Source organism: Urocampus carinirostris, chromosome 7 (genome assembly GCF_059441175.1).
Source record: "Urocampus carinirostris isolate Australia breed hairy pipefish chromosome 7, RoL_Ucar_1.0, whole genome shotgun sequence".
In the NCBI taxonomy this organism is placed as follows: domain Eukaryota; kingdom Metazoa; phylum Chordata; class Actinopteri; order Syngnathiformes; family Syngnathidae; genus Urocampus; species Urocampus carinirostris.
In genome coordinates this window covers 40,553,794-40,581,283 of record NC_142355.1, presented here as the reverse complement: position 1 = coordinate 40,581,283, position 27,490 = coordinate 40,553,794, and the positions used below count along the sequence as shown (strand labels likewise).

At 37.9% G+C, this 27,490-nt stretch overlaps 1 protein-coding gene across 1 annotated transcript; it reads right to left on the bottom strand.

Moving 5' to 3' along the window:
- Positions 1–1,839: 1,839 nt before the first annotated feature.
- Positions 1,840–26,868, bottom strand: mapk12a (mitogen-activated protein kinase 12a). The gene is made up of 12 exons (XM_088340969.1): positions 26,560–26,868; positions 20,880–21,009; positions 18,845–18,903; positions 18,652–18,763; positions 18,553–18,582; positions 18,359–18,406; positions 17,307–17,421; positions 12,716–12,787; positions 11,740–11,819; positions 11,582–11,660; positions 8,179–8,352; positions 1,840–8,096 (listed from the first exon to the last, which is right to left on the bottom strand). The coding sequence occupies exons 1-12, from the start codon at positions 26,676–26,678 to the stop codon at positions 8,029–8,031; spliced, it is 1,086 nt and encodes a 361-aa protein (XP_088197095.1). The 5' UTR covers positions 26,679–26,868; the 3' UTR covers positions 1,840–8,028.
- Between the last annotated feature and the right edge of the window lie 622 nt (positions 26,869–27,490).

The following is a 27,490-nucleotide window of genomic DNA, read 5'->3' as shown; positions in this document are numbered from 1 at the left end:
TCCCTCCAACCTGCGCTCGGCTGGTTTTGTTTTCATTCGCCACGATGCCCACCGCGGACGATTGCGCCCTCCTTATGATGGACCGTTTAAGGTCCTGCAGCATGGTGACAAGACCATGGTCGTGGACATTGGTGGTAGGCCAGAGACTGTCTCCGTGGACAGGGTTAAGCCTGCCCACATGGATATGTCCAAGCCATTGGAACTGGCCCAAGCCCCACGGCGCGGCCGTCCTCCTGCGACACGACCCTCCGGCCCCGTGGGTACCCACTCTGACCCTCCGCCCCCAGCACCTGTGGGCTCTCAAACTGAGTCCACAAGCTCTCACCCCACCCGCTGGTCCAGCTCCTTGTACCCGCAGTGGCCGGGTCAGCGTCCCAACCAGGCACAGAGACTTTGACTATGGGTGAATTCTGGGGGGGCTTGTGTAGTGGGTTTTACATAATTCACCCACGGAACCATTGTTTAGTTAGCGAGTTCCTAGGGGGACTCTTAATTCGGCCGGCTCGAGCCGCTCTCTTGTTTTGTTTTGTTATTGCAAGTTTAAATGTCATTAAAGCAGCTTTCGTTGGCACCTTCTTTTGACACTCCGCCTACGACTCCCGTCTCTGCTCGCTACAGCTACACTTTTATGTATTAGTTCGTTTTTCATTAATTCAACGATGAATTACTAATCCGGAAAAAACACAAAAAACACACATATTGATTTTGTATTCGTGCGTCCAAGTAGCAAGGCATCACTCTATAGCAGAGTACATTGAAATATACGGTTCATTTCTTGCTTTGTCTGTCAGTTGCCCATGCATATGAATGTGTGGGCGCTTGAGAGCACTTTTATCTCTCTCTCTCTCTCTCTCTCTCTCTCTCTCTCTCTCTCTCTCTCTCTCTCTCTCTCTCTCTCTCTCTCTCTCTCTCTCTCCCTCACACACACTCTCTGTGCTGGATAGGTTTTCTTGTGATGAGAATGCGCGAGTATAGATCAGTGTGTCGGGACCCAAAAAGGTGTTGCGGACCTGTTTTCAGTGGGTCACCGGGCTTTGCTGAGAAGAAAAAAAAAACACTGGTTCAAATTTACTCCTTAACAATAGATGTCAAAAATGGCCTGATAGATCTCTTCTTCCTGTTCAGTCAATCGCACGATTGAGAGGGACCACGCCTCGTTTTATTGAGATTATGTTGGTGTTATTTCCTTTTACTGCCCATAAAAACAGGTCCCAATAAAGTTGTGAATAAGGGGAAGGTAAAGTAGAAAAAAGTGGCAGCAACGATCGAGTAAAAGAAGGAAAGGATTGCAAAATATGAAAATGGTGTACGAAGGTCTGGCATTGAAACGCTGTTGGAAGGTACAACAAATGTTTTAACTGTTTTTAGCTTTTTACCAGTATATTAATCTTTATTAATTACACAATTTAAAAAAAACATGGCTATCTTTAGGTACACACTCCATACACATTTTAAATTTATTTCATTTTTAAAGCAGTTTTATGGTGTCATTTAATGTATATGTGATGTAGGCTTATATGCAAGTGTATATGGTACTTTAAGTCGTTTTGTTATGATGGTCTTTTATTCAATGCTGAATGTATTGCACTATATCTGCTTTAAACTGCAAAATCTTTTTACTTGATACATTTGAGAAGTAGATTTATTTTTTCTTGGTTGGGTCGCAGCTAGTCATTAGGGTGGATGGTTTAGAGCAGTTAAGAAACATTAGTTGAGATGAAACGTTGGTTAACATCTTAAGCATAAGTCTAGACAAATTGGGTTCTTTGTGTCAATATAAGTCTGTTCAATAAATGAGCATAGAAAAGATGCAGAAATGGTGACATACTGGAAAAAACATTGAACCACGTCATGATTTATTAAATGTGAATGAATTTCAGTAAAAATAACAATAAAACAGATAAAATCATGTAAAAAGTTTGAATGCAGTTATGTAACCTGCACAAATTCAAAACATGATATGGCTATTGTTGACTTTTTTTTTCTATTGTGGATTGCGGTTTGAAAGGGTTGAAAGTTCTTGTCAGCACTAACAACAAGAGTCTCTTAGTATTTGCCCTCACTCTTGGAGTGATTCCCACAGAAAGCAGCTGGAGTCTTTCACACTGAAACTCACATCTGTTAGCAAGCATAAGCTATGTACACAAAATACCCTGCAGTGCCAAAAGATAAATCAGTGTAAGGCCTTGACATAAACAAGAACAGAGGTTTTCATGTAAATCCAATAGAGCTCTTGATACTGTATATCTGATAAGAAGCCAGAACATGGGAACCCAAAAGTTTTGATGAGTAAACATGAGTCGATGCTGATACCAAGTCATAATGATTTATTCTAGTTTCAGGCTAATGATCAAGGGAGGTTCTCGGGTTGGGGCCATGAACTTGTTTTAGCTGTTTCCACAAATAAGTGAGACAAGCTCAAATGTTGTTTCATATAGCTTGAGTTCATTTAACAAAAAGTATCCTAGCAAACATGCATGGATTATGCCTGCCTTCCCCAGAAACCAGTTGTGCATTTCACATTTAGGACTTCAGTAGTGCTACGTCTGAATAAATCCAACCCTAAGTATCTATTTTATGGCTGTAAAACATTTACTGCAGCCACAGCTAAGACACATATAAAAAGATTCAATAACAACCTCATAAAATTGCACTAATAATAAGGATTATAGCCAAATTTTTCTGACGAAAAAAAACATTTTTATTTGTTCCCAAAATCTATCAATCTTTCTTTCTTCGACAGGATTTCAATTACTCTGTCGTACAGATTATCCGTGAGTTTTAGTTCTGTTTTTATCATTGCCTTTGAAGCTAATGTAGTAAGTCAAGACTGTCCATTTTTGTATTCCTGCCATAGATTTTGATTTAATCTAGGGCTGAAAAGGTCTGTTCGACAGAAGCAGTGGCCACAGGGACACTGCATTTTTCTTCCTCATATTGTGATAATTCCCATACCGCCCCCTAGCCAAATAGAGTTTGTGAAACCGCTAACGTTTAATTATGACAGACTTGGTGTTGCCATCTCAAAATTTGATTGGCTAAACATACACAGCACAACCAGGGGGAAAGCAATTAATGAAAACTGACAGGCAATTCATGGACAAAATATACTAACGATCACATGATTGAAATATTTTTAGGCCAGTAGAGAAGGCCTTGCCTGCCCTGACGACCCACCATCAGACAACGTTCAGACAGATTCATTTAGTAACCACCCACCTTCCCACTGTGGATCACCATCATGAACCACCCACCGTGCTATCTCAGGCTATCTGTTGTTTGAGTATTGCTTCAATTCCATCCTAAGGGTCGGCTTCAGATGGCCTGCAGGAGCTCGGCATCCTAAACTTAATGCTAGCGCTGGACGTTGCCACTTGACTCTTTGGGAAACTAGACCGCGAGGTCAAGACAGAACAAGTCCATTACCCTAAATATTTGCTCTAAAACAGACCCACTAAAACTGCTTTATAATATAATAATAATTACAAAAAATAGAGGAAAATATGTACACGAACCTGTAGAAACTGTGAACTTTACATTTCTTCATTTGTACCATCTTGAAAGCTTGCAATCTAACACAGCTGAGACGCCCCATAACCATTATGTCTTTTGTCTTCAAAAATGGGAAGATTTCCTCTATTTGTGGCTAATGTCCAAGACGTTTTCTTTTTCCTCTAGGCATGATGTATTGCATGAATAATTTTACAAATAAAAATATCCAAATCAAGCACTCTTTTACTGTGAATTATGTCCTCACGTTTTCCCTTTGATTTTGTTGATCTTACAAAAGACACGCCCCCTCCGCCAGGCATTGCCTTCCATTCTTTACAGGTGAAACACAAACAAACACGTGCATGTAAACCCTGATTTCAATATCTTATTTTAGAGTTGGAAATACGGCACAGATGCAAGTATATATAACAAAGAGCGTATCCGAATACCAATAGAGAGAAATTTGACACAATCTGTGCTTAAGACGGCACTACTGTGACTGTATTCAATTGTGTTTTCTAGGCACAAATATTCACGCCCACCCTTGTCAGTTACTGTATTAAGCGCTGTGTTGCTCTCATAGTTAGTGTTGTATGTTACTTTGTGAGCTAAGGAGGAAACGTCAGAAGACAGAATACAAATTCATGAGCTGCTTTTAAAAAATAGCGGAGTAACGCACCATATTGTAAAACAGTCGAGTTAAAAGATAAATCATTAATACCACATTAAATCACTCGTTACATAGAACAGTACTTTCATTAAAGGAACATGTAACATGTTACACCCAACACTAACAAAGATGTTATATAATGAAATTGTGAATATGTTTGATTTTCGAGAAGGTTTGTTCAAACCTCACTTTGTGTTTGCTGTTAAAAACGTAATATTGGAATATAATATTGTGAATGTGCTTAATTGCTGTTGAGATTGTCATGATTGTTTTCTGTTTTTAGTGTCAATAAATTTGTTCAAACCAAAAAAAAATGTTACACCCAACACTTAATGTGCTGCTGCTGATTTCTGAAAATGAAGGAAATGTTTTTTCTGTCTGCAGAGAGGACATCAAAACTGTCTGACTTCCGAGTGAACTGTCAATTTTGTGCGCGATTGCAAAGACACAACAGACCCAGGAAGAACGTTCCTTTCCCTCCCTCTCCAACCCCACCGCCTCGTGGGAGTCACAGAACCCGGAGGTCGTGCAAGAGAAGCTTGTTAAATTCAACACCCACAAGAGGAGAATGCAAGTGAAGCAATAAGCGAAATAGAAAAAAGCAGAGCACAATTTGGAAAGAATTTATAGCAGACATTATTTAAGTCATCAGTCATTTTAGCTACCAAGACAAAGTTGTCACTTTTGATATTACTATTTATGAATCGATCAAGCAGCACAAGACAGCTTTCCCTCATTAATGTTCCTGTGGGAAGAACAATACAGAAATATGTTTTTGTTAGTATTGGAATATCTAGAGCATGTACATAAAGTATTTAGTTTCTATAAAATACAGTCATCAAATGTTATTTTTAGCCGATTATGTCAATGTTTCCGTTTGGAATCGTTGAGCCTTTGTCGTGGTCAAAATGTGCTAGGTCGCCAGACAAGGGTAATGCTTTTGAGATACAATTTGAATAGTTTGAGTGGGAAAGAGAGAGGTCATCTATTCAGGGTGCAGGATGTGATTTCAATTATGTTTAGGTGTAGTATGCACCTGTCCTTTTGGGAACGACCCGGAGAGGGCGATAGTGCTTCATAGGACAATGCCATACAAACTAATACCAGCTGCAGTAGAGCACGAGGGGAGAGGAAGTGCAATGACAAAGTAAAGCAACCAGAGAGCAGTGTTAGCATCATTTTTAAGCACACTTGTTTAGAAACATAGAAACAATTTGAATTATTTACAATTATTTCACCCCAAATTCAAGCACTTTTCAATCCTTGAATACGCAACGTTAAAATTCATGCATTTTCACGGATTTCAAGCACCCTTACAAACCCCTCATACAAGATTTACACAAATAAAAACTTAAATGCGCAGACTTTGAGGAATAATTTTAGGGGGTTGAACGTAAATATTGGATTCCAATTTTTAAAAATTGCACAGCAAATCCTCCTTGGTATAGTGGCTTGGTATATAGTATTTGAAAAAATAAGATTCCTTTGAGATTGTTCTTTTAAATATTTGTTTCAAAATTGCCATGCCTTTAATAATGCTCTCTTGTGTTTTCTGTGTTTGAGAATCTCCCGGAATAAATTTCTCTCTTTTGAGCAAGTGAAATATGGGGTACCAATCCAAACATACAGGGAGCATATATCTTATTCATGAGTGTTTATATAAAAGGCAGCCAGGTGGACAATGGTTTTCTGTCTTTTAGTAACAAAACCACTCAGCTATATCTTATGTACATTTGTGCTACAGAATTCACACAATGTTTTGTTTTTTTAAGCTTTTATTGTCTTGTCTGTTCTACTATCATCAAACATCTAAACTAAACTTATGTATTCCTCTAAAATAAAGAAAAGTTTGGATGCTAAGGTTCTGAGGCAACAGTAATAAAACTGCATGGCATTCTTTACTCGAAGATGTAAACAACATATGATTGAGGAGAAGATCACACTGATAAGAATGTGAGATAGCTCCCTCAAACATAAATCCACAAAAGAACAAACTCCCAAACAGAATATGATGCAAAATCTAGATCGTCCGACTAACTCACTATGCATAAATCCGTGTTATAAAAAGCATGTTATTTTCCATTGGCGTTAAAAACACAGTACCAAACAGAATAATTGCAGTTTCTTGAGTTAATTATGCACAAATGCAAAATTCAAGTAATTTCTCATTTTTTGAAAAGGTTGCTTTTCAAAAATAGACAACACCTCCTATCTATTATTTATTATACTTCAAAGGCAATGAACAAACCCAATATACAGACTCATGCCTGTTTAACAGATAAAAGTAAAGTATATTTATATTATTTTTTAGTTTTAAATTAAAAATAACTTCTGTACTGTCAAATTATGATTTTAAAAATATACACGCTGCTTTATTGCACTACTGGGCCGAATTTGATTTCAGAAGACTATGTTTTTACTTTTTATGTTTTTTTGTCACTATCATGTTACGGAAAACGGTATTAACCGTCCTTCAAGCTGGGCTCGGCCACCCTAATTTTGAAAAAGCCTTTTTGGACCCCCCAAAGAATGTCTGGAACTGCAAACAATTAAAAACCTCGTATAAGAATAACAAAGGAAACACATACTGTATCTAACTAAATTCATTGGAAAGTGTTAAGAATGTGTCTCGTTCCCCACCTACAGAAACCATATAACTTTCTTGCATCAAACAAAAGCGCCAGGGTACCACTAAGTGAAGCCAAAGGGCCGCGTGGGGCTTTGGAGCAAGTTAGTGGGCATTATGGCTTTTAAAGAAACTTGAAATTTAAATAAGATTGATCAAGCTGATGGTGTACAAAACGGGCCGCAAGGCCCTTGATGCACAGGCGAAAAATGAGCTTGTTTTACCAATCAGAATACATAACACCACGGGCGATGAAAATCAACGAATAGCTAAAGCGCGATACATACACCATGATTTAGGTGTCATATTTGACCCTGATCTGTCCTGTCAAACACACATTAAGAATATTACCAGAACAGCTTTCTTCCACCTTTACAACAGAGCTAAAATTCACCCTAAACTGCCTCAGTCGGATGCGGAGATTATAATTCACGAGTTTGTTAGCTCCGTCTCGATAACTGCAATGCACTACTCTCCGGTCTCCCAAGGTCCAAAATCAAGAGCCTTTAACTGGTACAAAATGCTGTAGAGAGGCTTTTAACTAAGACAAGAAAGTTTGATCACATTACCCCGATTTTAGCTAACCAGAATTGGCTCCCTGTTAGCTTAAGACGTGATTTTAAGGTTCTGTTGTTAGTATACAAAATCGTGCATGGACTTGCTCCCTCATATCTTTCAGTTTTTATTTACCCATATGTTCCGGTCCGGAGCCTTCGCTCTGAAAATGCTGGTCTATCAGTGATCCCAAGTGCCAAGAAGAGATCCACAGGTTCAAGAGCGTTCTCCATTCGGGCCCCGGTGCTGTGGAATGCTCTTCCCTCTGAGATTCGTTCTGCAACCTCAGTGTAAATGTTTCAATCTAAGCTTAAAACACACTATTCTATAGCATATGAATAACCTATATTTTATGTTGACAATATCTGTGTATTATTTGTCCTCATGTAGGTTTTAGATCAAGGGAAGATGTCATAATAGTCGGTGGTTTGCAATAATCTGTGGTCTGTGCAGCCATTTGAGACTCTTTGTGATTAAGGGCTATACAAATAAACATGACTTGACTTGACTTGATACAGCAAGGGGTTACTGTACTACAAGAATCTGTACAGCGTTAAGCTGATGATGCAACGAATAAGGCAAGCAGCGGCTGCCAAGCTGAAAGATCGAGAGCACCAATTCCTTGATGAAATCATAAAATGATTTCATATGAGAAAAAACAAACACGATTCCGGCACGTCTTGGTTTAAAGTGAGGTCTCCTTGGATTCTGGCACAACAGGCTTGAAGGTTAAGATCTCGGTGAAGGTGTGACCTGTTGCAAAACAGCATTAAACACACAAGCAACATAAATGTTTGGCTGATTGACGTTTGACTCGGCCCTTCCTCCATCTTACGTTTCCACTGTTCCACGGAAAGCTCCGTGTTGTCCAGGGAATGGTCGTACGGCCGAGCTTCTGTCTCCTCTACGGGTTCCCGGAACTCCGCAAAATACGGAAGTGAAAGAGCGTCAGCAGCTGTCAATCTGCTTTCCGGGTCCAGTAACAGCATGCGCTCCAGCACATTCACAGCTAGACAGATACGCAATTGAATACATTATTGGTCAAGTTATCTTCAATATGCGCATAACACGGCCTCATTCAGACCAAATTTATTCAAAGAGCTCATTGGACCTAACAAAGAATGTCCCAAATTTTTGAGAATGTTAATTCAAACTGTGCAGGCTAGCATCAATCCCCAGCCAATCACATCCACATGTTCTAGTCATGTCCTTCTCTGCATAACCATTTCAAAAATATACGGCTCTCCTGTCAAACCGGATCATATGAGAGCTTTATTTGGAAATTCCTCATTCACATTAAAATTACCTAACATCATCGCCTTCATCACATCAATAGCATTGCGATTGATCCAGTCTACCTTACTGAACTTGCGTTTAGAAAAAAAAGGAATACACTTAAGGGCTCTGTTAATACGTTCTACTCAATATTGTCTGGCTTCCTTGATTATGTAAGGGAAATTAACTTCGCTGACATCGCTGAATGATTATTACACTTGATGTAATCACTTGCTGCCTGGTCCAACACACCCCACCAGACTCTTGTATGATTATTCATCTATGTGTTTATATATTTCTTCTTGCAGTCATGTTCAGGTGGGGAGCCACCCACTGCAGCAGGTTAATTTACTTTACTCGCTCTTCTTGAGTATGCCGAGGTACTTTTTGGTCTGTTCGTCTTGGTTTTGTTTTTGTTTGGTTCTTTTGTCTTACTTGCTGTTATGTGTATATTTGTTGTACGAACTGAAATCGTATCCCTGGTGACCAAAGCCCAATAGGAATTAAAAAAAGGCATGTTCATTTGTATAACCCTTGTAATGCCAAAGTCTAAAACACACAAAAGGGGGAGGGAATAGTACATGGATTTTGTATGAAATTTATAGACATGTTTCATCTGTATATTTCCAATATTTTCCGAAATAATCAGGGTTTGTACACCTTTTTCTTCGACAAATTCAAACACTGTTTAGAAGGAATAGAAAATACATTTTTTGTTCAATTACACACAGAAGGTGTTGTGTACCTCCCCAGAATCATGCAGGTATGTTCCATCATATTCCATGCACCATGGAACTCGAAAAATTATTAAATTTGACAGATTGACCTCATATCACTTAGAGCTGTGACGTCACCGGATGACAACAAAGACTCATAAAATCGGCGGGTCACGTTGAAAACAGATGGCGATTGTAGTAATCAGCAATTGCATAGTGCTTATTTTTGCTTAGAATAATTGAAACTTTGCCTACCGTGTCGCTGGGGGACTTCTGACTGTTTTGTCTGAGTTGCGTGCTTCGATCACCAAAAGCTGCATGAGGTAAGTTAACCTGCCGTCGTGGACAACGTGCATTCATTATATGCCTTTGCCTTCTTTTAGGGATGTGATTGTGACACCAGAGAGGCAAGCCAAACAGCATTGTGCAGCCATCGAGCACCAACTGCGAGCAAACAAAATAGGAAGCCCTAGGCAGCCTCGACACTAACTGGGAGATACGTGGACAATATTTTAACAACCGCAAAACATGTGGTGAAAAAGCCACAATCGCCTACCTCCAAGTATAAAATAGCGGTATGCATTTGCCATTTACTACAATTGCTGGTCGTTTTGGAGCTGCCTAACATGTTGTGAAATGGATTTCACAATTTTGAAAGTCTTTTGTTCCTTCAATGACATCACAGCTCTGCTGCCAAAAAAAGTAGGATAGGTCAACGTTGAGACTAAATTCCTTGAGTCCCCCCTCCATAATTATGTTGGCATAATTATGGAGATGAACACTACACGTTTTGTGCCCAACTAATAAAACTGTGTATAGAAATACCTTTAATTACAAAAAGTCTCAAAGGGATGCACAGACAACCATTACAACACCTACTGATCTGATCCTAGATGAGGGCAAGGAAAACTCAAGATAATCATTATTTGGATTACATTTTAATTGAAATTCAACTGTTAACATAGGTAGCGGAAATTTACCTGCATAGCTTTTGATAGAAAAAAAGATGGCTGAATTTTTAGCTTGCTCTACTCTACAGGAGTTATATTTAGCTGCATAATATTGTGATTTAATCATATAGTATTTAGCTGATCTGTACTGTTAGTCAATCATATTCATGTGTATTAATCATAAGTAGTACAGACCATGTACCAATTTGTTATTTCAATGAATTTGCCAGAGGTACAGGAATTCGGAACCTATTAACTAATTACAATAGGTTTCTATCCCCTTTCACACGTCAATTTCCCCTCAATACCCTACCACAAAACGGATTGATGTCACATCCTGGGGGTCTACTGTTCTTACTTGACTTGGTGTTTAAAACCTTTCCGGGCCTAGAAAATAGTACTTGATCCCTCTTCCTTTCAAATGTAAAAATTTATGTTTCCTCCGCTTTCCAACTTGAATGGCAGTGCGATGCAAAAGCATTTTTGGATGGCATTTTCCTTTTTGGCAGGGCCATTCACCTCTAGAGTTACCTTCTTGATTGCTTGTAAAATATTGTCATCCTGGCCAAATGTGTTCTTGCCTGAGAGGGTAGAATGTCTTTCTGCGAAAGTAAAGTCAGATTTTTGGGCAGTTTTTAAATCCGGGGTGACCTACGACTGCATGTAAAATATGGTGTTGATATTCACTGTCTGGCCTTGGAGAGTGGAATCTTTTTGAATAAAAAATGCGCAGTCGGTAAAACCAAGAGGGCTGAGTGAGCTTTTTTGGTGTGTTTTTTCCACATATAGGTCAATTCTTTAAACTCTCTGCAAGACATTGCAAAAAAAATTGAATGCTGTTCTGGCCTGGAAGAGGGGAATGTCTCTTTTGAAAAACTATGGAGTCAGCTAAACCAAAAATGCTTCTGGTGAAAAAAGCTCAGTCAATGAAACCAAAAGTACTGAGTCAGCTTTTTGGGTGGCATTTTTCTAATGTAACTTACCTGACTGCCTGTGAAATATGGTGTAGACATTTAATGTCGTTCTGGTCTGGGGCAGTTAAACGTCTTACTGGGAGAATATTATAATAAAACCAAAAGTGCTGAGTAAGCTTTTATTGGGCAATTTAACATCTAGGGTAACCTACAGGACTGCCTGCAAAATATGGTAGTCATATGTAAACACTTTACCCCTTTCTCGAGTGCACAGACAAATAAACAAACAAACCAAAAAAAACATACTCAGATCCCAAACAGAAATATCCCCACCATCTTCTGATATGTGTAAAAATATGTAAAAAAATAAAATACTGAATTACCTTGTGGGTTGGCTTTGGAAAACACTTTGTGAAGGTCTTTTTTTTCGACTTTTTGAAGACTTTTGATGTAGGATTTGGCCTGAAAATAAGATTTCAAAGATAAATATTAAGTCATTTAATTGATTGCATTTGATGTAATGGATCATTTTCAAAATCACCTCATCGGATTGTAGTTTTGCAATAAATTCCTGAGAAGGCGTTCCTGTGATTTTCATGATCTCTGTCAGCTGATCGAGGTCTAAGAAACTTGGGGTTAAGGCAGGGGCGGGCAATTATTTGGAGTTGCGGGCCGCATTCGGTTAAACATATTAGCCATGTGGCCGATCCAGGACACCTATCCCATTTTTTTCTATTAATGATTATATATGATATATGATTATATTATATTATATATGATATACATGCAGATATCTTCATTTTATATTTATGTTTGATTTTGAATAGATTAGTTTCATCAAATTGGGTTTAAAACACTCACAATTAAAGCTAAATAAAAAATTAGGTCCCTGTTTTAAACACTAATTTGATATGTACTATTACTGTAGTTGTGTTTTTATAGGATTTTTACTACTTTTGAATTTTTTATTTGTTAGCACAATAGAAAATGCTGAAAAACCTTTCATGATATTTCTATAGTATTTCTGGAACATTACTGTAGTTGTAGTTTTGTAGCATTTTTGTGGCAGGATTGCTGTAGGTGTATTTTGTATTTTAGTAGTAGAGTATCATATTTTATTTTTTTAATATGATTGTTTCTGTAGTAATATTGCTGTAAGTTTTTTTTTGTAGTATTTCTATGCTATTTTATTTTCAGAATGAAATCAAAATATATTAGATCCCTGTTTTTAAGCACAAAATTTGATATTTAGTTTTACAGTGGTTTTGTAGTAGTATTTTTTGTTGTGAAAACACAAAGGGCCAACAAGAACAAAGTTAGTACCAAAAGGTTTTCATTAATAGTACTTAATTACTATTATATATTTCATCATTATATTTTGACCATTTTTGTTTGGCGGGCCTGATAAGAAAAGCCTGATGGGCTGCAAGTTGCACGCGGGCCATAGTTAGCCCACCCCTGGGTTAAGGGTGAAACAAAAACATACAAGCTGTGGACAAAAAAATGGCAAAGGATACGGTCACTGCCTTTAAAAAGTGGTTTTCCTTGTATCATCTCAGCCATGATGCAGCCAACAGACCAAATATCCACTGCAGAAGAGTATGAATACAAACTTTAAAGCAGGGATGTCAAACTCAATTGCAAAAGGAGCCAGAATTCATTACACACTTACGGTTGCGGGCCAACCAGGATAAACATTTATTGAACACACTTAAACTGAATGTTTTTGGAACATAAATATGAATAAAAACAGATAACAATATTAAATTTAAACCTTAAATCACTTATACAGTATTTATTATTTTGCTGTAAATAAAAATATCCTGTTATATTATACAACTTAGAACTTAACTTAAACAACTTAACATTAAAATAACATTCAAATTCCTTTGCTCCTATGTCGATGTATGTATTAAAAAAAACTATATATCCCAAAAGATTTTGCTCTCCTTAATATATCTCCTGTCAAAAGTAGAAATATGAAAATGCTACACAAATTACCGTAAATTCCGGACTATAAGCCGCTACTTTTTTCCACACTTTCAACCCTGCGGCTTATTCAGTGACGCGGCCAATTTATGTAATTTTTTTAACGGCTGCCAGCGGCGTTCGGGTACAAAAGGGAAGATTTAGACCGGTGGAATATATGCGCCCAGGAAGACTGCAACTTCTTGGCTTGTGCATAAATTAAATTAGCGTAAACATACCCTCATCATGCAAAATGCAAAAAAAAAAAGGCACATGACGCAGCACAGGAGGAAGATGAGGACGGTTTACCGTGATTTTTACAAGTGCGGTATGTTTTTTTTACCAGACCCGTTTACTGTGTTGCGAGCGTGTTGCTAGCATGTTTTGGAATAAGGGAGCGTGGGACGACGTCTATATGACAAAGTTTCTTTCTGACACTGAGGAAGACGACTTTGATGGCTTCAGTTCTAAGGAGGAAGATGAGGACGGTTTACCGTGATTTTTATAAGTACGGTTTGTTTTTTTAGCAGACCCGTTTACTGGGTTGCGAGCGTGTTGCTAGCTTGTTGCTACCATTAACTGCCCTGTCACAGGCACCGTTTGGGATGAAAGTTATATTATTATTATTAAAGCTTTGAAAACTATCTCGGTGTACTGTCTTTCTTTGTAAATATGTGTAACCATGTATAACATGTATTTGCAACTGTATATTTTTGTAATGTATTTATTTGTATTTATTTTAGACATTTATTCTGATGTGTTTCGCACGGGCGAATGAAAAAGAAGGGGTGGAACAAACACGGGGTGACGGGAAGTGGGGTAAAGGTGAGGAACAGACAGACCTTGTTTGTGGACGCGGCGGACAATAGTGGATATATATTTTTCCCACCCTTACCTTTGGAAATATACACTTTTTTCCTTGGATTACTTTCAACGGGACCCGGACTCTGCAGGTCTGCATCAAACCTTAAGTACCGGTATCATTTTCCGTTCATTTTGCTGGCTGTGATTTTTGGACTGTGTACTTTAATGAAGGACATTTTGTTTCAATCGCGGGACTTAAAGTCGGGTTTGGGTTAATTTTGTGTTTGTGTTACATTTTTTAACGTGGGCGCATGCGGCTTATATACAGGTGCGGCTTGTGTAAGTACAAAATCGGTTTTCCTCTTAAAATGTGGTGGGTGCGGCTTATAATCAGGTGCACTCTATAGTCCGGAATTTACGGTATTATGTAAAAACGTCACAACATTCTGCAAACAGGGAGCATGACGTCACAACATTCTGCAAACAGGGCGCCTGATGGGCGCAGACGGCGTAGGGCGAGAGATGGGAGGGAGTGCTTGCACTTTTTGCATAGCTCCACCCATCCCTTCCACTCACCCAATCAAATAACTTTAGGTTCTCTTCCGGTGTTTTGGCGTATTTACAATTTGTTCCGTGGATTCATCAAAAAGTACCTGAACACTGAACACAGATTATAAAGTGAGCTTTTATATAAAGGATTCTTTAGCGTTGTACAGCCAGAGTTTTTTTTTTTTTGTGACACCTTGACTGTGAATTGTAGTGAAAACGTGCCCTATATATTGTGGAAAGCACTGTTTGTAGAAATCAGCTTTGGTTTGGCTTTGCGTGTATTTGATCAGGATCAATGGTTCAAGTTTTGAACGAGATGGAGAAAATTTGCATGCAATTAAATTTGTCTCTGAGCCATAGGTACTCACAGAAAGAGCCATATCTGGCTCGCGAGCCATAGGTTCCCGACCCCTGGTATATAGTATAGTATACGTCATATATGAAGGAAAAGGTACAGTGACTAAAACGTCAGAATATGATGTCCAGGGATGAGACGGCGTTGTTCATATTGACGGGTCATTAATAACAATAATGTAAAATGGTCTTGCGGGCCGGATATGATGACACGGTGGGCCGGACGTGGCCCGCGGGCCGTGAGTTTGACACATGTGCTTTAAAGTGTATCTTCAACTACAGTCATATTGAATGTTATGTAAGCGCCCTCTTGTGGGGAACAAGTGACAGTACGTAATACTGACAGGAGATCCATGCACGTCTTCAAATGTTTATTGTATAGTAGTTCTCAACCATGGGTGATTTTAGATTCAGAGCTTTGGGGGTGCTGGGAGTGTCTGGCTTGTTTTTTTTTTTTAATTTATTTAATGCACATATGTCAATCAGGCGGCCTGCGGGCCAGATGAGCCTCCGGAGGGTTTTAATCCGGCCCATAAAACAACCTCTCTTCTCTCTCTCTCAACTGACCTGTTGTGACGCAAAACATAAAAAAATCCCACTTTTCTAAGTAACTGAATCAAAAGACTGTGCAGATTGTGCAGAGATAGTAGAATGTATTTACTTAAAAAAAAGACCAGCAAAAACAAAATGTAATGTATATACACTTGCATTTAAGCCTGCATAACATATGGGACAAAAACAGAAACCTCACAAAAGGCTTGGTTAAACACAGAAGAGAAGATAATGGGGCCTTTTGGTCTCTTTGAGTCTCAGCAGTTGGTACTCTTTCTTGAGCTTTTTAGCACTTTTTTGGGTTGGACTACACAATGCAGCATCTAGTGGTCAAATAATGCACACCGTCACTTTAAAGCACTTGCGCTATGGTGCCTCAGGAAGACCAAATTTAAATTGATCTCCAACTATACGTTGAGGAACGAAACCTACGTAAACTCGAATCTTTACAAGACACATGAGTCATCTTTTCAATACACATCTAGCCGTCTTTTGAGGAATTATTGAAATTAACAGTTTGTTATTAGATTAATGGATAATAAGGTCACAACTCATGGCTCACGGATACCTTAAAAGCCAGGGTCACCACGACATCACACTTAATTCTACAAGAAGATTTGACAACATTTACACATTTCCCGAAGCACTGTAAAAAATGATATTAAAATGGAGAAAGCATGGAATTACTGCAAACCTACGAAGACCTGGCAGTCATTTTAAACTCTCGGAACATTTTGGAGAAAAACTAATGAGGGCAGCGACCAAGCGGCCCATGATTACATTGGATGACCTGCAGGCATACAGCTGAGGTGTGATCGCCGTATAAGACAGCAATTATTTGTACTCTGAATAAATCGGCCCTTTATGTAAGAGTGGCAAGAAGAAAGCCCTTTCTGAAATAATAGTATAAAAAAGCCCATTTAGCAATGGGTTGCCACTAATGCAAGGGTCTCAGACTCGCTGGCCAGTGACCAATTGTGGCCATTGAGGCCCCGCCTTAATATGAAAGTTATAGGGACCCTGTGTATCATTTGACGACTAGATAATGCTGCATTCTGTTGTGCATGCGAAAAAGAGTGCTGAAAAGCACAAAGAAGAATACAAACTATTGAGACTCCAAGTGACTGAAAATCACGTTTTTTTCTTCTTATTTATTTTGCCTAGGCTTTCGTCAAGTTTTTGTTTTCCAGTTACCCATAACAGCAAGATGGTGGACACTCATGTGAGGCTCACATAATGTAAGACGGATGCAAATTCTGTACCAACGAGTATTTTAGACAAACTGTCGTTTAAACGAGCATGATCTATTTTTGCTGAATATTTAAATCAATGTTCGTTTTTTTAATGAATGACATTTCTTTTCCACTAGAAGGCACTGTTCTTTAAAGGCCCTGTGGATCCATTTATTGCTCATAATTCTTTTTATTTTTTAGATATTTTAGGAAATTTAAAAACAATATTTGACAGTGGAATGTTTTTATCAGAATTTTTTTAATTTGGCCCAAACCTCATCCAGACCCAATGTTCGGCGGTCTCCCAATAAATTGAGTTTGAGACCCTTGCTCCAAGCGCACGGACTGGTTCTGAAAGTATATCAAGGCTAATAAGAATTTTCTTGGAGATTTGATTTCTAACTGGTATGATGTTTAGTGATTGACTGAGCAATATTAACCTGTAATGATAATAATAACTTGGTAATAAAATAGCAATAACAAAATAACAACATATTAATAACATGTTTTTTTATAGAAATGCATACCAAATTGGTAGCCCTTTGCGTCAATCAGTAACAAATAATGTAGTTCACAGCTTCAAAAAGGTTGGTGAACCCTACCACCTCTGTGACATAAACATAGGCAACATTACTAAAGAATCGATTACCAGTCTGACTGTAGTGCATCCAGTTCAAGATGACTTCAGGGGCTCGGTACCAGCGAGTCACCACATAACCCGTCATCTCGCTGTCGGCCTGACGCGCCAAACCAAAGTCCAAAATCTGGAAGGAAAGGTAAAAGTACAACCATGCTATCAGCAAACTGAGTTGCTCATCAGTTTAACAAGAAGTCCACTTAATGCAACATTCTACTCTAATCATGCCTAAAGTTCTGTCCAGTCTATAAAGGGCACCAGTTTACTTACAGTTTACATTGTGAAAGAATTCTTTACATTGAAGCTCATTAAATAATGTACATTCATTGTTGAGACACTTTACAATAAAAATCCGCACACAAAAAACTGCAATTACCCACAAACACTAGCCAGGCACTCGAACCAATTTTACTGGATGGGCAGTAAGGGAGACGGAGCTAAGCAAGACAGCAGGGAAATACGTCCATAAACTTTTCGCTTGCAGATTTTTGTGACATACTGTATTTACAAAACATCTTGTTTTGAAACCATTATTTAGGAAGAAAATGAATATCAAAACGAGCCTTAATGATTTTAGGTCACTGGGAGACAAGTTTAAAGTGGTATATTTGTTGATTTGGAACACAGTCACTAACATTATTATTTCATAAATGCTATCAAATCATCAAATGGCACACAGTAAAATAACCTAGGCTGGAAAAATACCTCTTGTCTGGAGAGCGTGTTTGGCCGTTTTCCCAATGAGTTTTGTCTTAAAATATGTTGTATGGCTCCCTGCTTCCCCCCCAAAAAATCAAAACATTTTGCTATTATAGTTCTTTGGGTCAAAAAGATTCCCAGGCCCCTGATCGATCGCGTCAGCCTGGCTCCACCCGGCGTAAAGATGTCTCAGTAGTTCCGTACTAGGCAGAACTCCTTCAACAATATGTTTTTTGTTTTGTTTACTCCAATATGGCCCTTTCAACCTTTCCCGTTGCCAATCTCTGGGTTATGACTTGTATTTGTTTTTATTTCAAGACGTTACGGTGTTTGTCTTTGTTATCATGTTGGGAGTGTGAATGTACCTTGAGCTCACAATCTTGGTTAATGGCAAGATTTCCTGGTTTAAGGTCCTGGAAGATTCACACAGAGTGTCAAATTACAGAAAAGTCAACAAGTAAGAAAGGTGTCAAAAAAGTAAGCTAGACTGTAAAAAAAATGGAGTAAAAGGAGCCACCTGTTTAGTTCAGGTAAAACCAAACAATAAAAGATAACTTACCCTATGGATGATACCAGCAGAGTGAATATACTGTAATAAAAGAGCATATGTGAGATATAATCAAGACTCCAATGGGATCCAAAAATGACAGATTTGTACCTTTAGCCCTTTGAGGATCTGATAGACCAAATATTGGATTTTTTCTTCAGACAACCTCTGCAGCTTCATCACTTTGCCCAAGTCGGTGCCCATGAAAGGCATCACTAGGTAACTTGCGGGTCAAACCATAATAGTCTATTGTGTAGTATTGTGACCAAAAATTGTTTCATTTATGATAAGCACTCTTACTTACAAATCGTTGAATTTGTCCAAAGACAGATCTGCAGTAAAAACATCTAGGAGACCAATCACCTGTCGCAGAAGAAACAGAAGTGAAGAAGTTAAAACATACCACTCTCCCCTCCAACTTTTCTTCTTTTTCTTTTTTTAATAAAATATTGTAGGCGAGTATTGCTAACATTATTTTAGCTCGGAGGCCTCAAAGTAGAAAAAATATTCCTACAGAAGCCGGACTAGTAAGTTAATGGCATAAAAACTATGCCTTAGCTGGAGGCCAGGAGGTCTTTCTGGAGGCTCAAACCTAAATAATGATTCAGTGATGTAAGATATGATTATAAAAAGATTTTTGAGGGGTTATTTTTCCTCATTTTTTTCCATCACTAAAATGTAATCTCTTGTAGTGGTTATCAACTGTGCATCTGTTAAATAAAATAATAAAAAATGGAAAACAAAAAACAATTCAATTCATTTCGTCTGCAGTTTATTTAACTCAAGGAAACTTATGGACAGTAATATCACAAAAATAGCATACAAACACCAATTTAAATGATTGATTTTAAGATTAAAAGTTTTTCTGCTCTCTATATGAAATGTTTACTTGAGTATGGGAACTTTGCTGTTTGATTTCATGTCTGTTTTTTTAAAGGATCTAAAGCTTCTTCAAACTTCTTCAAAGACACCTAGGTGCTATTTTATCAATATTGGTATTTTTTGTATCGCCTTACATAGTGCGTTCGTGACTTTTGTTTAAATAAAAAAGAAATAAAATGGAGATGGTTTACTCAATGTTCTCTGGTTGATTAACGGTAGTCAGCTAATACAGCTAAAGTGTCTGGCTTTTGCGACATCCAGTGGACATGTTTAAAACTGCAAGTCATTGTTTTATGCTTGTTTTTCTCTTGTGCTTCCTTCAGCAGTGTTTTGCGGGCCACATAAAATGATGAGGCGGGCAAAGAGTTTGACACATGTGTTTTAGGCAGTCATTTCGCTACTTGCTGTCGGCTGAAAGAAAGTTTTTCCGGGCTAAGATAAAGACCAATCTCAGATAGTTTGTGTTCTGAAATGAGCCTTGATAGGCTGTTATTTGAGATTTGCTTGGATTTCTTAACTCAGTCAAACTCAGTTTGGCTAGGGAGCGGGTGCCAGACTTCTTGTTCTCAGCTGGGCCGGATCATTAAAATAATGTAATAATATTTAGCTTTATTTTTCAGTACTATTCTTTATCATTCAGCTGATATTTGTAGCCTACCCTACAAATTATGATTACGGATGAAAAGGGATATTTTCTAGGCACATTTATCCAGAATTAATGGGAGAAAACATGACTTTCAAGGCGGGCATTGAATGTGCTTTCTTTTAACAGTTGCACACTAAACAAACTCATGAATAAAATATGCTTGCCAAAATTGTCATTCCAATTTGAATGAATAAAAAAATACAAAATAGGAGTTTTAGCAGTAAAAAAAACAACAGGTACAACTACAAGGCTGGGCCTTATAAAGCTGAGAAAGTACTGCATAATATTGTCTTTAACATGAAACCAGCATATCTTATATTAAAAACCTGTGCAAACAATTATCGTGCCATCACACCTTTTTTCCCGTCTCACTCATTGCACTCCTGCAGTCTTCTTGCTGCAGCTGGTTCATAAATCTTGGCATCATATTGCTTTTGCAAAAAATATCAGGGGTCAAATCCTAAGTAGCATCACATTTAACAATGTCATTCAAGTGTTAAATAATCTTTAGCGTTTTGACTATTGTTTACCACAGTTAATACCTGTTCTCAAAGATTAGTACTGTAGTCCCAAACATGGATAGAACCTTCGCGGAATTTCAGCTCTTTTACACCTTTAATGACATCTAGTGGCAAGCAGGAGCATTTGGTTTCTGTTTTTTATTTTAAAAAAATAGCAAGAGACTTGATTCTTTTTTGACATACTGAGAAATGTATGACGCAGGACGTGTGTTTTTTACAAATGCAATCTAATTCAAAGTTCTTAATTGTTTTAAAATAGCAAAACACGTTGATGAAATAATAAAGCTCACATTTTCATGCTTCATGTGCTTGAGAAGCCGCAGCTCCCGGTAGGCTCGTTTGGCAAACAGCTCCGACTGAAAAGGTCGGTAAAGTTTCTTGATGGCCACTTTTGTCCTGGCTCTGATGTCCACTGCTGAGCTAAATGAAAAAAAAAAAAAGTTTCAGATTGTTATTGTGTTTTCTTATAGACCAAGCACTTTTAGGAAATTAACCCTAAATCAATAATATGATTCTCTGAATAAACGATTCTCGCTTGTGGAAATCAGTGATCTGCAGTCAGGGGAGGAAGGTGAGGCATTGCCTCACCAGTCATCAGAGAAATAGAGTTCACAATTACAAATGTTAAACAATTATATGTATTTGGTGTTAAAAAATATTTTTCATCTACCTTGATAATTTGGAAATTTTCTTTTTCAAAATCGCTGAATTTTCATATTATATTATGAATACTATTGTTGCATATTGCATGTAAGATAGGGGCACGGTGGCTGGGGGATTTGTGCGTAGCTCCACAGTGCAGGGGCTCAGGGTTTAAGTCTAGCTTGGCCGGTCCTAATTGTCCCTAGGTGTGTATGAGCGAGTAAGTTGTCTGTTTCTCTGTGCCCTGCGACTGGCTGCCAACCAGTTCAAGGTGTCCCCTGCCCGCTGCCCAAAGATCGCTGGGATGCAGATAATGGATGAATGGATGGACATGTAAGGTACTATGTGCAGAGGGCGATGGTAAGACCAAGGATTCTTGTTTGGAGCACACCATATCCCCAAACAACAGAGTTAGTAATAGTAGTAACAAGTAGGGTAAGTCGGGTCAATCAAAATATTGATTTTGTCAACACTAAGCAAGTGCTGGGTTTGGATTTACACTCCCGTGATTGATACTTTACTCCTTCACCAATCTGTGCAGAGCACAGCCCCTCTCTCTCTCAACCAGCGCTCTTGGCTCTCTCTCTAAGTTTATGTCTCAGTGTGTGACTGGCAGGCACACTTTTAGCACCTCTCTCTATCTGTCCTACTGCTGCATCCTGCCTGCTGCTTTCCTCTGCCTGGGAGGCAGAAGAGAGGGCCATTTGTATGTGTACACCCACTCCAAAAACTACATAGGCAAACAGAAAATGCATTGTGGTGTGGATTTTTTTCCAACTATAGAAAAGCACAATGCCAGGTGCTATTTGTGTGGTAAAGTGGTCTTCTACTGTGGCAACACCACCAATTTGCTCAAACACATGAAAAAGAAAACTCACCTGCAGAGAGCAATGAGCTGTAACCAACATGTAAATATGTTACTGTTCTTGAACAAAAAAACTGTATGTTCGTTGTCACTATGGCAACAGAGCCAATGAGTGACAATTGACACTTTAATTGCATTACTGGCTTTATTTCAAAATATTGTGCAATAGAATTTAATTTAGATCTCTAGTTGACACATTTATTCAGTATTTGTATATATTTCATCACTTTGCCGCTTTTTTTTCTATTTACTGCACCACTTATCTTCATTAGGATCACAGAAATGTCTCTATTTATACTTTTATACTGTTAAAGTTTGCAATGTGGTTATTTATTAAAAAAATAACGTGTTTATTGCTTAAACAATTTGAGCTTTGGTTATCTTTCCTTTGAACTAATTTAAGGGAGAGTGGGTTCAATTATTCAATGTTCATGACATTTTCAAGCAAAATGTTTTGGCCTCTAATCTGTATCAAGCAATACTAACATGTATTTACTTGGATCCGATCGCTACCAAATATTAAATATCGCTCACCCTAATTAGAAAGCTAATAGCAAGTCAAGCCATTTCTCTTTGCGTAGACTTTTTTTCATAACAGTGTTTAATTGATCTATTGATGCTTTTATTTAAAAGGAGCAGCGCACAGCCTTCCTTCATGAGTTAAGACAAAAGAACGTTTTTTTTCTATGTTACATTTTAAAATGTTTTATTTGTTCTGCCAATCGAATTAAGATCCAAGCTTAATTTGTTTTTTTTAAAAACCTCACCGCATGTCGCTGGTAGAATTGTGAGTGTGCCCAGATTTTAAAGGGACAGTGTGTATTATTTAGCACAACCGTGTGGTTAAAAATACTTCGTAAGAAAAAATATATCATTGATTTAAATAAAAAGCAAAAACATATAAACATACATTTTTCAAAATCCTCGGCGTTAGCGAGATTAGCCTTTGTTTGACCTAAGACTTAAGTAGAGGGAGCTGACATGATTGGCTGCGATGATACTGCCAAGGCTACCCTCCTTCCTTCTTTTCTTTCTTTTGCACATAATCGTAATAACAGCTTTTATACACAAAAACAAAACAAAATTAGAGGGCAGTAAAAATAACACTTCCGTCATTCTCGCTCATTTAATGTATTTTCTTTGTTATTTGTCCCCCGCCCCCTTCCCCTTTTCTGGCTTTTTCCTCTTTTGCTTTTCATGTTTTCTTCTGTTTCTGTCTTGTTTATTCTTCCTTTTTCTCATTCCATTTATTCATATTTTTCTTTGTTTCTTTCCCCATTTTTCGTCTTTCTCTTCTTTCCTTTATCCTATTAGTTTGTTCTTCCTTTTTTGTCTCTATTTCCCCCAGTTTTGCTCCATTCTTTTCTTTTTTCATCCTTTTTTCAATCTTTGTGAAAGGCTAGGGAAAATAATGTTTTGTTTCGGTCACTTTCAGTCTCCATATTTTGTATTATTCTGTTGGCTAAGCCCCGCCTACTGTAGTGCTTCATTTACATTGTGCGGCAGGGGATACAAATACAAATGTACTTCTAAAACACTTTTCAGACCCCGAAATGATCAATTCAAATATATTGAACCATGGTCATGGTAATTTTGATCATGGGTTACTATGTAGATTTGGGATAGGAACCCAAAGATGCTTTTGTTAAACATGACCCAATTTGACTGTAGGCATGGGCGTAACCAGCTTGTTTTGGGGGATGCTCAAGGACCACCAAATTCAACCCAAGCACCCCAATTATAGCAATTCCAAGACTTTATTTTCCTTAAAAAAATAGAAAAGGCTTAAAAGTGATGAACAACTATAAATTAAAAAAAAGTAAAACAGAAAATAGCTCACCAGTGCTGGGTCATTGTGAATTTCTTGTAAAATTATGTTTTTTTTAGTCTTAGGCTGAATCAATTTAACACTACTTACACTAATTAACCTTGTAATAACATAGTAGATAAATAAATAGATATATACTTTATTCATCCCCGCAGGGAAATTCACATAGTAAAGTCAGCACATCCCCGAAAAAGATGTTGATCACACTGCAATTGACAATGCAGAACACCCACCACGGTGCTCTGAAAACATGATCCTTTTGGGTGTGGGCCCTCCAGACACTGTCCTCCCAGACGAGACCCCATTGAACACTGACCCCCCGGACATTGTCTCCCCGAGTACTGACGCGTATGAGACAGCCGCTCCTAATACTGACTGTTTAGACTTGACTGTCCCAGACCCTCAAGCTCAGGTTATTTGTGCTCAACCTAGCCGTTATGATCTTAGGGTCCGCCGGTCCATCAGGCCTCCCAGTCGTCTTATTTGTCAGATGAATGACCAGTTGGTAGGTGACAATTCTGTGTACGCAATATCTGCTAGTTCCTTGTTTAAGTTCTTTAGAGATGCACTTTCAGTTTGAGTAAGAAACAAGAATTTTGCCTATGTGAGTACTTGAAACTACAGGAACAATGTTTTATATTTCAGAGATGTAAACAGGCATCTTTGAGTCTGTGCTTAGTTAGGAGTTTGATAGCCTCCTTTCTTTTCACACTCCTTTTTGGGTGAGTTTTAGAACTGACATGCACTTCAGTTTGTTCCTTGTAATACTGTACCAGTTTTTGTGTCCTTTTTTTTTCATCAGTATTTGCACTTTTGCATGTGATTTTTTTCTGTTTAGTGTAGCACTCCCTTATTTAGCAGAATTTCAGGGGGGTGTATGTAACGGGTGTAATGATAACTTTTGTTTTATTGCCGCTGCAGTGCCACCTGCTGGTATGGGGTAGGGTTTGTTTTGGCGTTTGACATGTGACCGGAAGGCGGGGTTTTGTTGGCAGTCTACAGAGCGAGCTGCCAACGGTAAGACACATCTTTTGGTGCTCCACAATTTTAAACATTATAACCACAGCTGACAAATCTCTCAATATGCACAGTAATGTGACTGATGTTGTCAAGCTGTTTGGATTTATTTTCGTTTGGTTTCTGTTGTGCTAAAATGTTAATTCCCCTTATAGAGATCAAAGAGATCAAAGCCAGCAGAGAAGCTAATGTTGTGACTCATTTCATTTGCAGGTAAATTGTACCCGTTTCAAATGTTAAGTTGTTATTTTAGAAATGCAAACTGGGTGCTCTTTGTGCTAATAAGTAACAAAAATTAGCTCTCGGCTTGAAAAAGGTTGAAGACCACTGACATTACATTGATTACATTGTTAAAATGCACTATTCTTTTTCATTGCATTATTATTATTATTGCTGTTATCATTATTATTGTTATCATTATTATTATTATTATTATTATAGGCCGGTTTATTTAGCACTATTTTGTGACTATTTTTTGCCTTTTTATCCTTATAGTATTTGATCTTTTTCCTCTTCAAAGTATTAATTACGTTTTATCCTGGAGTGTCATGTCTAATCTTGTTGATATCAATGGCAATAAAGACTATTCTGTTCTATTCTATTCTATTCTATTAAATTCTATTCTGTTCTTCATGCAGGGTTTTACATCTTTTTCATGGCTAAATTCAAGCACTTTTTAAGAACTTTCAAAGCCAATTTTCCAGTTTCTCCAGCACCATTCAAAGGTACAAGATGGTGTGAATCATGTATTTTGCAGAGCCAGATATATATTTGTGATTTACATATGAGATTTTTTATCTTGCTTATGCATTTATTAAGACATTTGATTTATTTAAATTTTTAGATCTTGAGTAAATCACAAAAATATATTTGTGATTGAGAAAGCTCTCTCCCCATAATAGGTGTTAGGTAAAAAAATGACATTTTCAGTTGTCTTACTATTAAAATGTACCATTGGGAAACGCTATCTTAATCCTTTGCATGGCCAATGATAAATGTCCATAATCGATACGTAATAATTGCACTAATACACTTTTTATAATGTTTAGGTGTAGTTTTCACTTGTCCCATACAAGCTGTTGACACTTAAAAGTCCATACAAAATGCAGTTAATCAAAACAGAAAAAAATGCAATGGCAAAGCAAAGCCGCGAGAGAGCAGTGTCTGCCTCATTTTGAAGCAGGCTTGTTGAGCAACAACTTTAAGTACTTTCTAATCCTTGAATACACATTAATATTTAATCAATTTCAAGGATTTCAAGCACCTGCACAAACCCTATACATTATTATCACATTTTGATTCTTTATCTATGAACAATTTACTCTTAAAATAAAGATATGAATCAGTAGAGGTTTCTCATACTGAATTCTTATCGTTTTGCTTATGTTTGAGAGCATAGGGGTAGATTATTTGTTTCGTCATTTTATTATTTATTACATATTTTAATTTTTAACCAGCCAGACACTGTGGGTGCTCAGCACCCCCAAAGCTCTGAACCTAAAATCGCCCCACTTGCATGTCTGACATAGACCATCTGTTGTTGTTGTTTTTACAATACTCTCTTCTCTTCGCCCTAAAACGAAATGAGTCTGAAATGAATTTGTCCCTTTTCACTCACCAGACCGTCCCATATGCCCCAGTCCCCACCTGCTTCAGCTCACGGTACCTATCCGGTACTTCCCAAGAGGTTTTGTTGATTTCTTGCCGATAGTAACCCGGTCGGACGCGTCGAGACATTGCTCCAGAGACAAGTTGAATAGAAATCAAGTGGGATGGATCTTCTTTCTCTCTCTCTCTGTTCAGGAGTTAGACGTCCATTGTTCCTGCGACTGCACTTCGATCATTGCGCTTGCGCACGCGCGTAAATCGCTCCTAAGGGCGCACCCTCAAGTCGCTCAGAGCCACTCCCGTGCGTGGATGTCTGTCATTGAAGGTGAGATACTTGGAATGCGTATTTGAAACGCGACGCTGCACGCAGGAAAAAGGCGTGCATTTAAATACCTGTCCACTCCAGCCGATCTCTCTCCTTATTAAAGGTGCAGTGTGTAATATTTGACCGCTAGGTGACCGAAAACGAGTGCTAAATACGCAAGGAAAAGTACACACTACGGAGATTCACTTTCTTGCCTAGTTTTTTTACGAAGAAAGTTTTTTTACTAGGTTCTTAATGGTTTTTGTTTTACTCTGGGAAAATAAAAATTATTCAAATTATGTGCAAAAGAAAGAAAAAAATAATTAAATATGCAGTCCATTTACCATTCCATGTCGGTAATCACAGGGGAAAAATGCAATGACGAAACAAAGCCAGTCGAGAGCAGTGTCGGCATCATTTTTAAGCAGACTTAAAGAGAAACGGCAACCATTTCAAATATTACAAGTACTTCACCCAAAATTCAAGCACTTTCGATTCTTTAAGACACAACATTAAAATTCAAGCATTTTTAAGCATTTCATCCTCCCGCACAAACCCAGTATTATACGTAGCAGTGCAGGATTTCGCAGACTTAATCTTCAGATTAAAGGCGTAGTTTTGGCATGGACATAGCGGA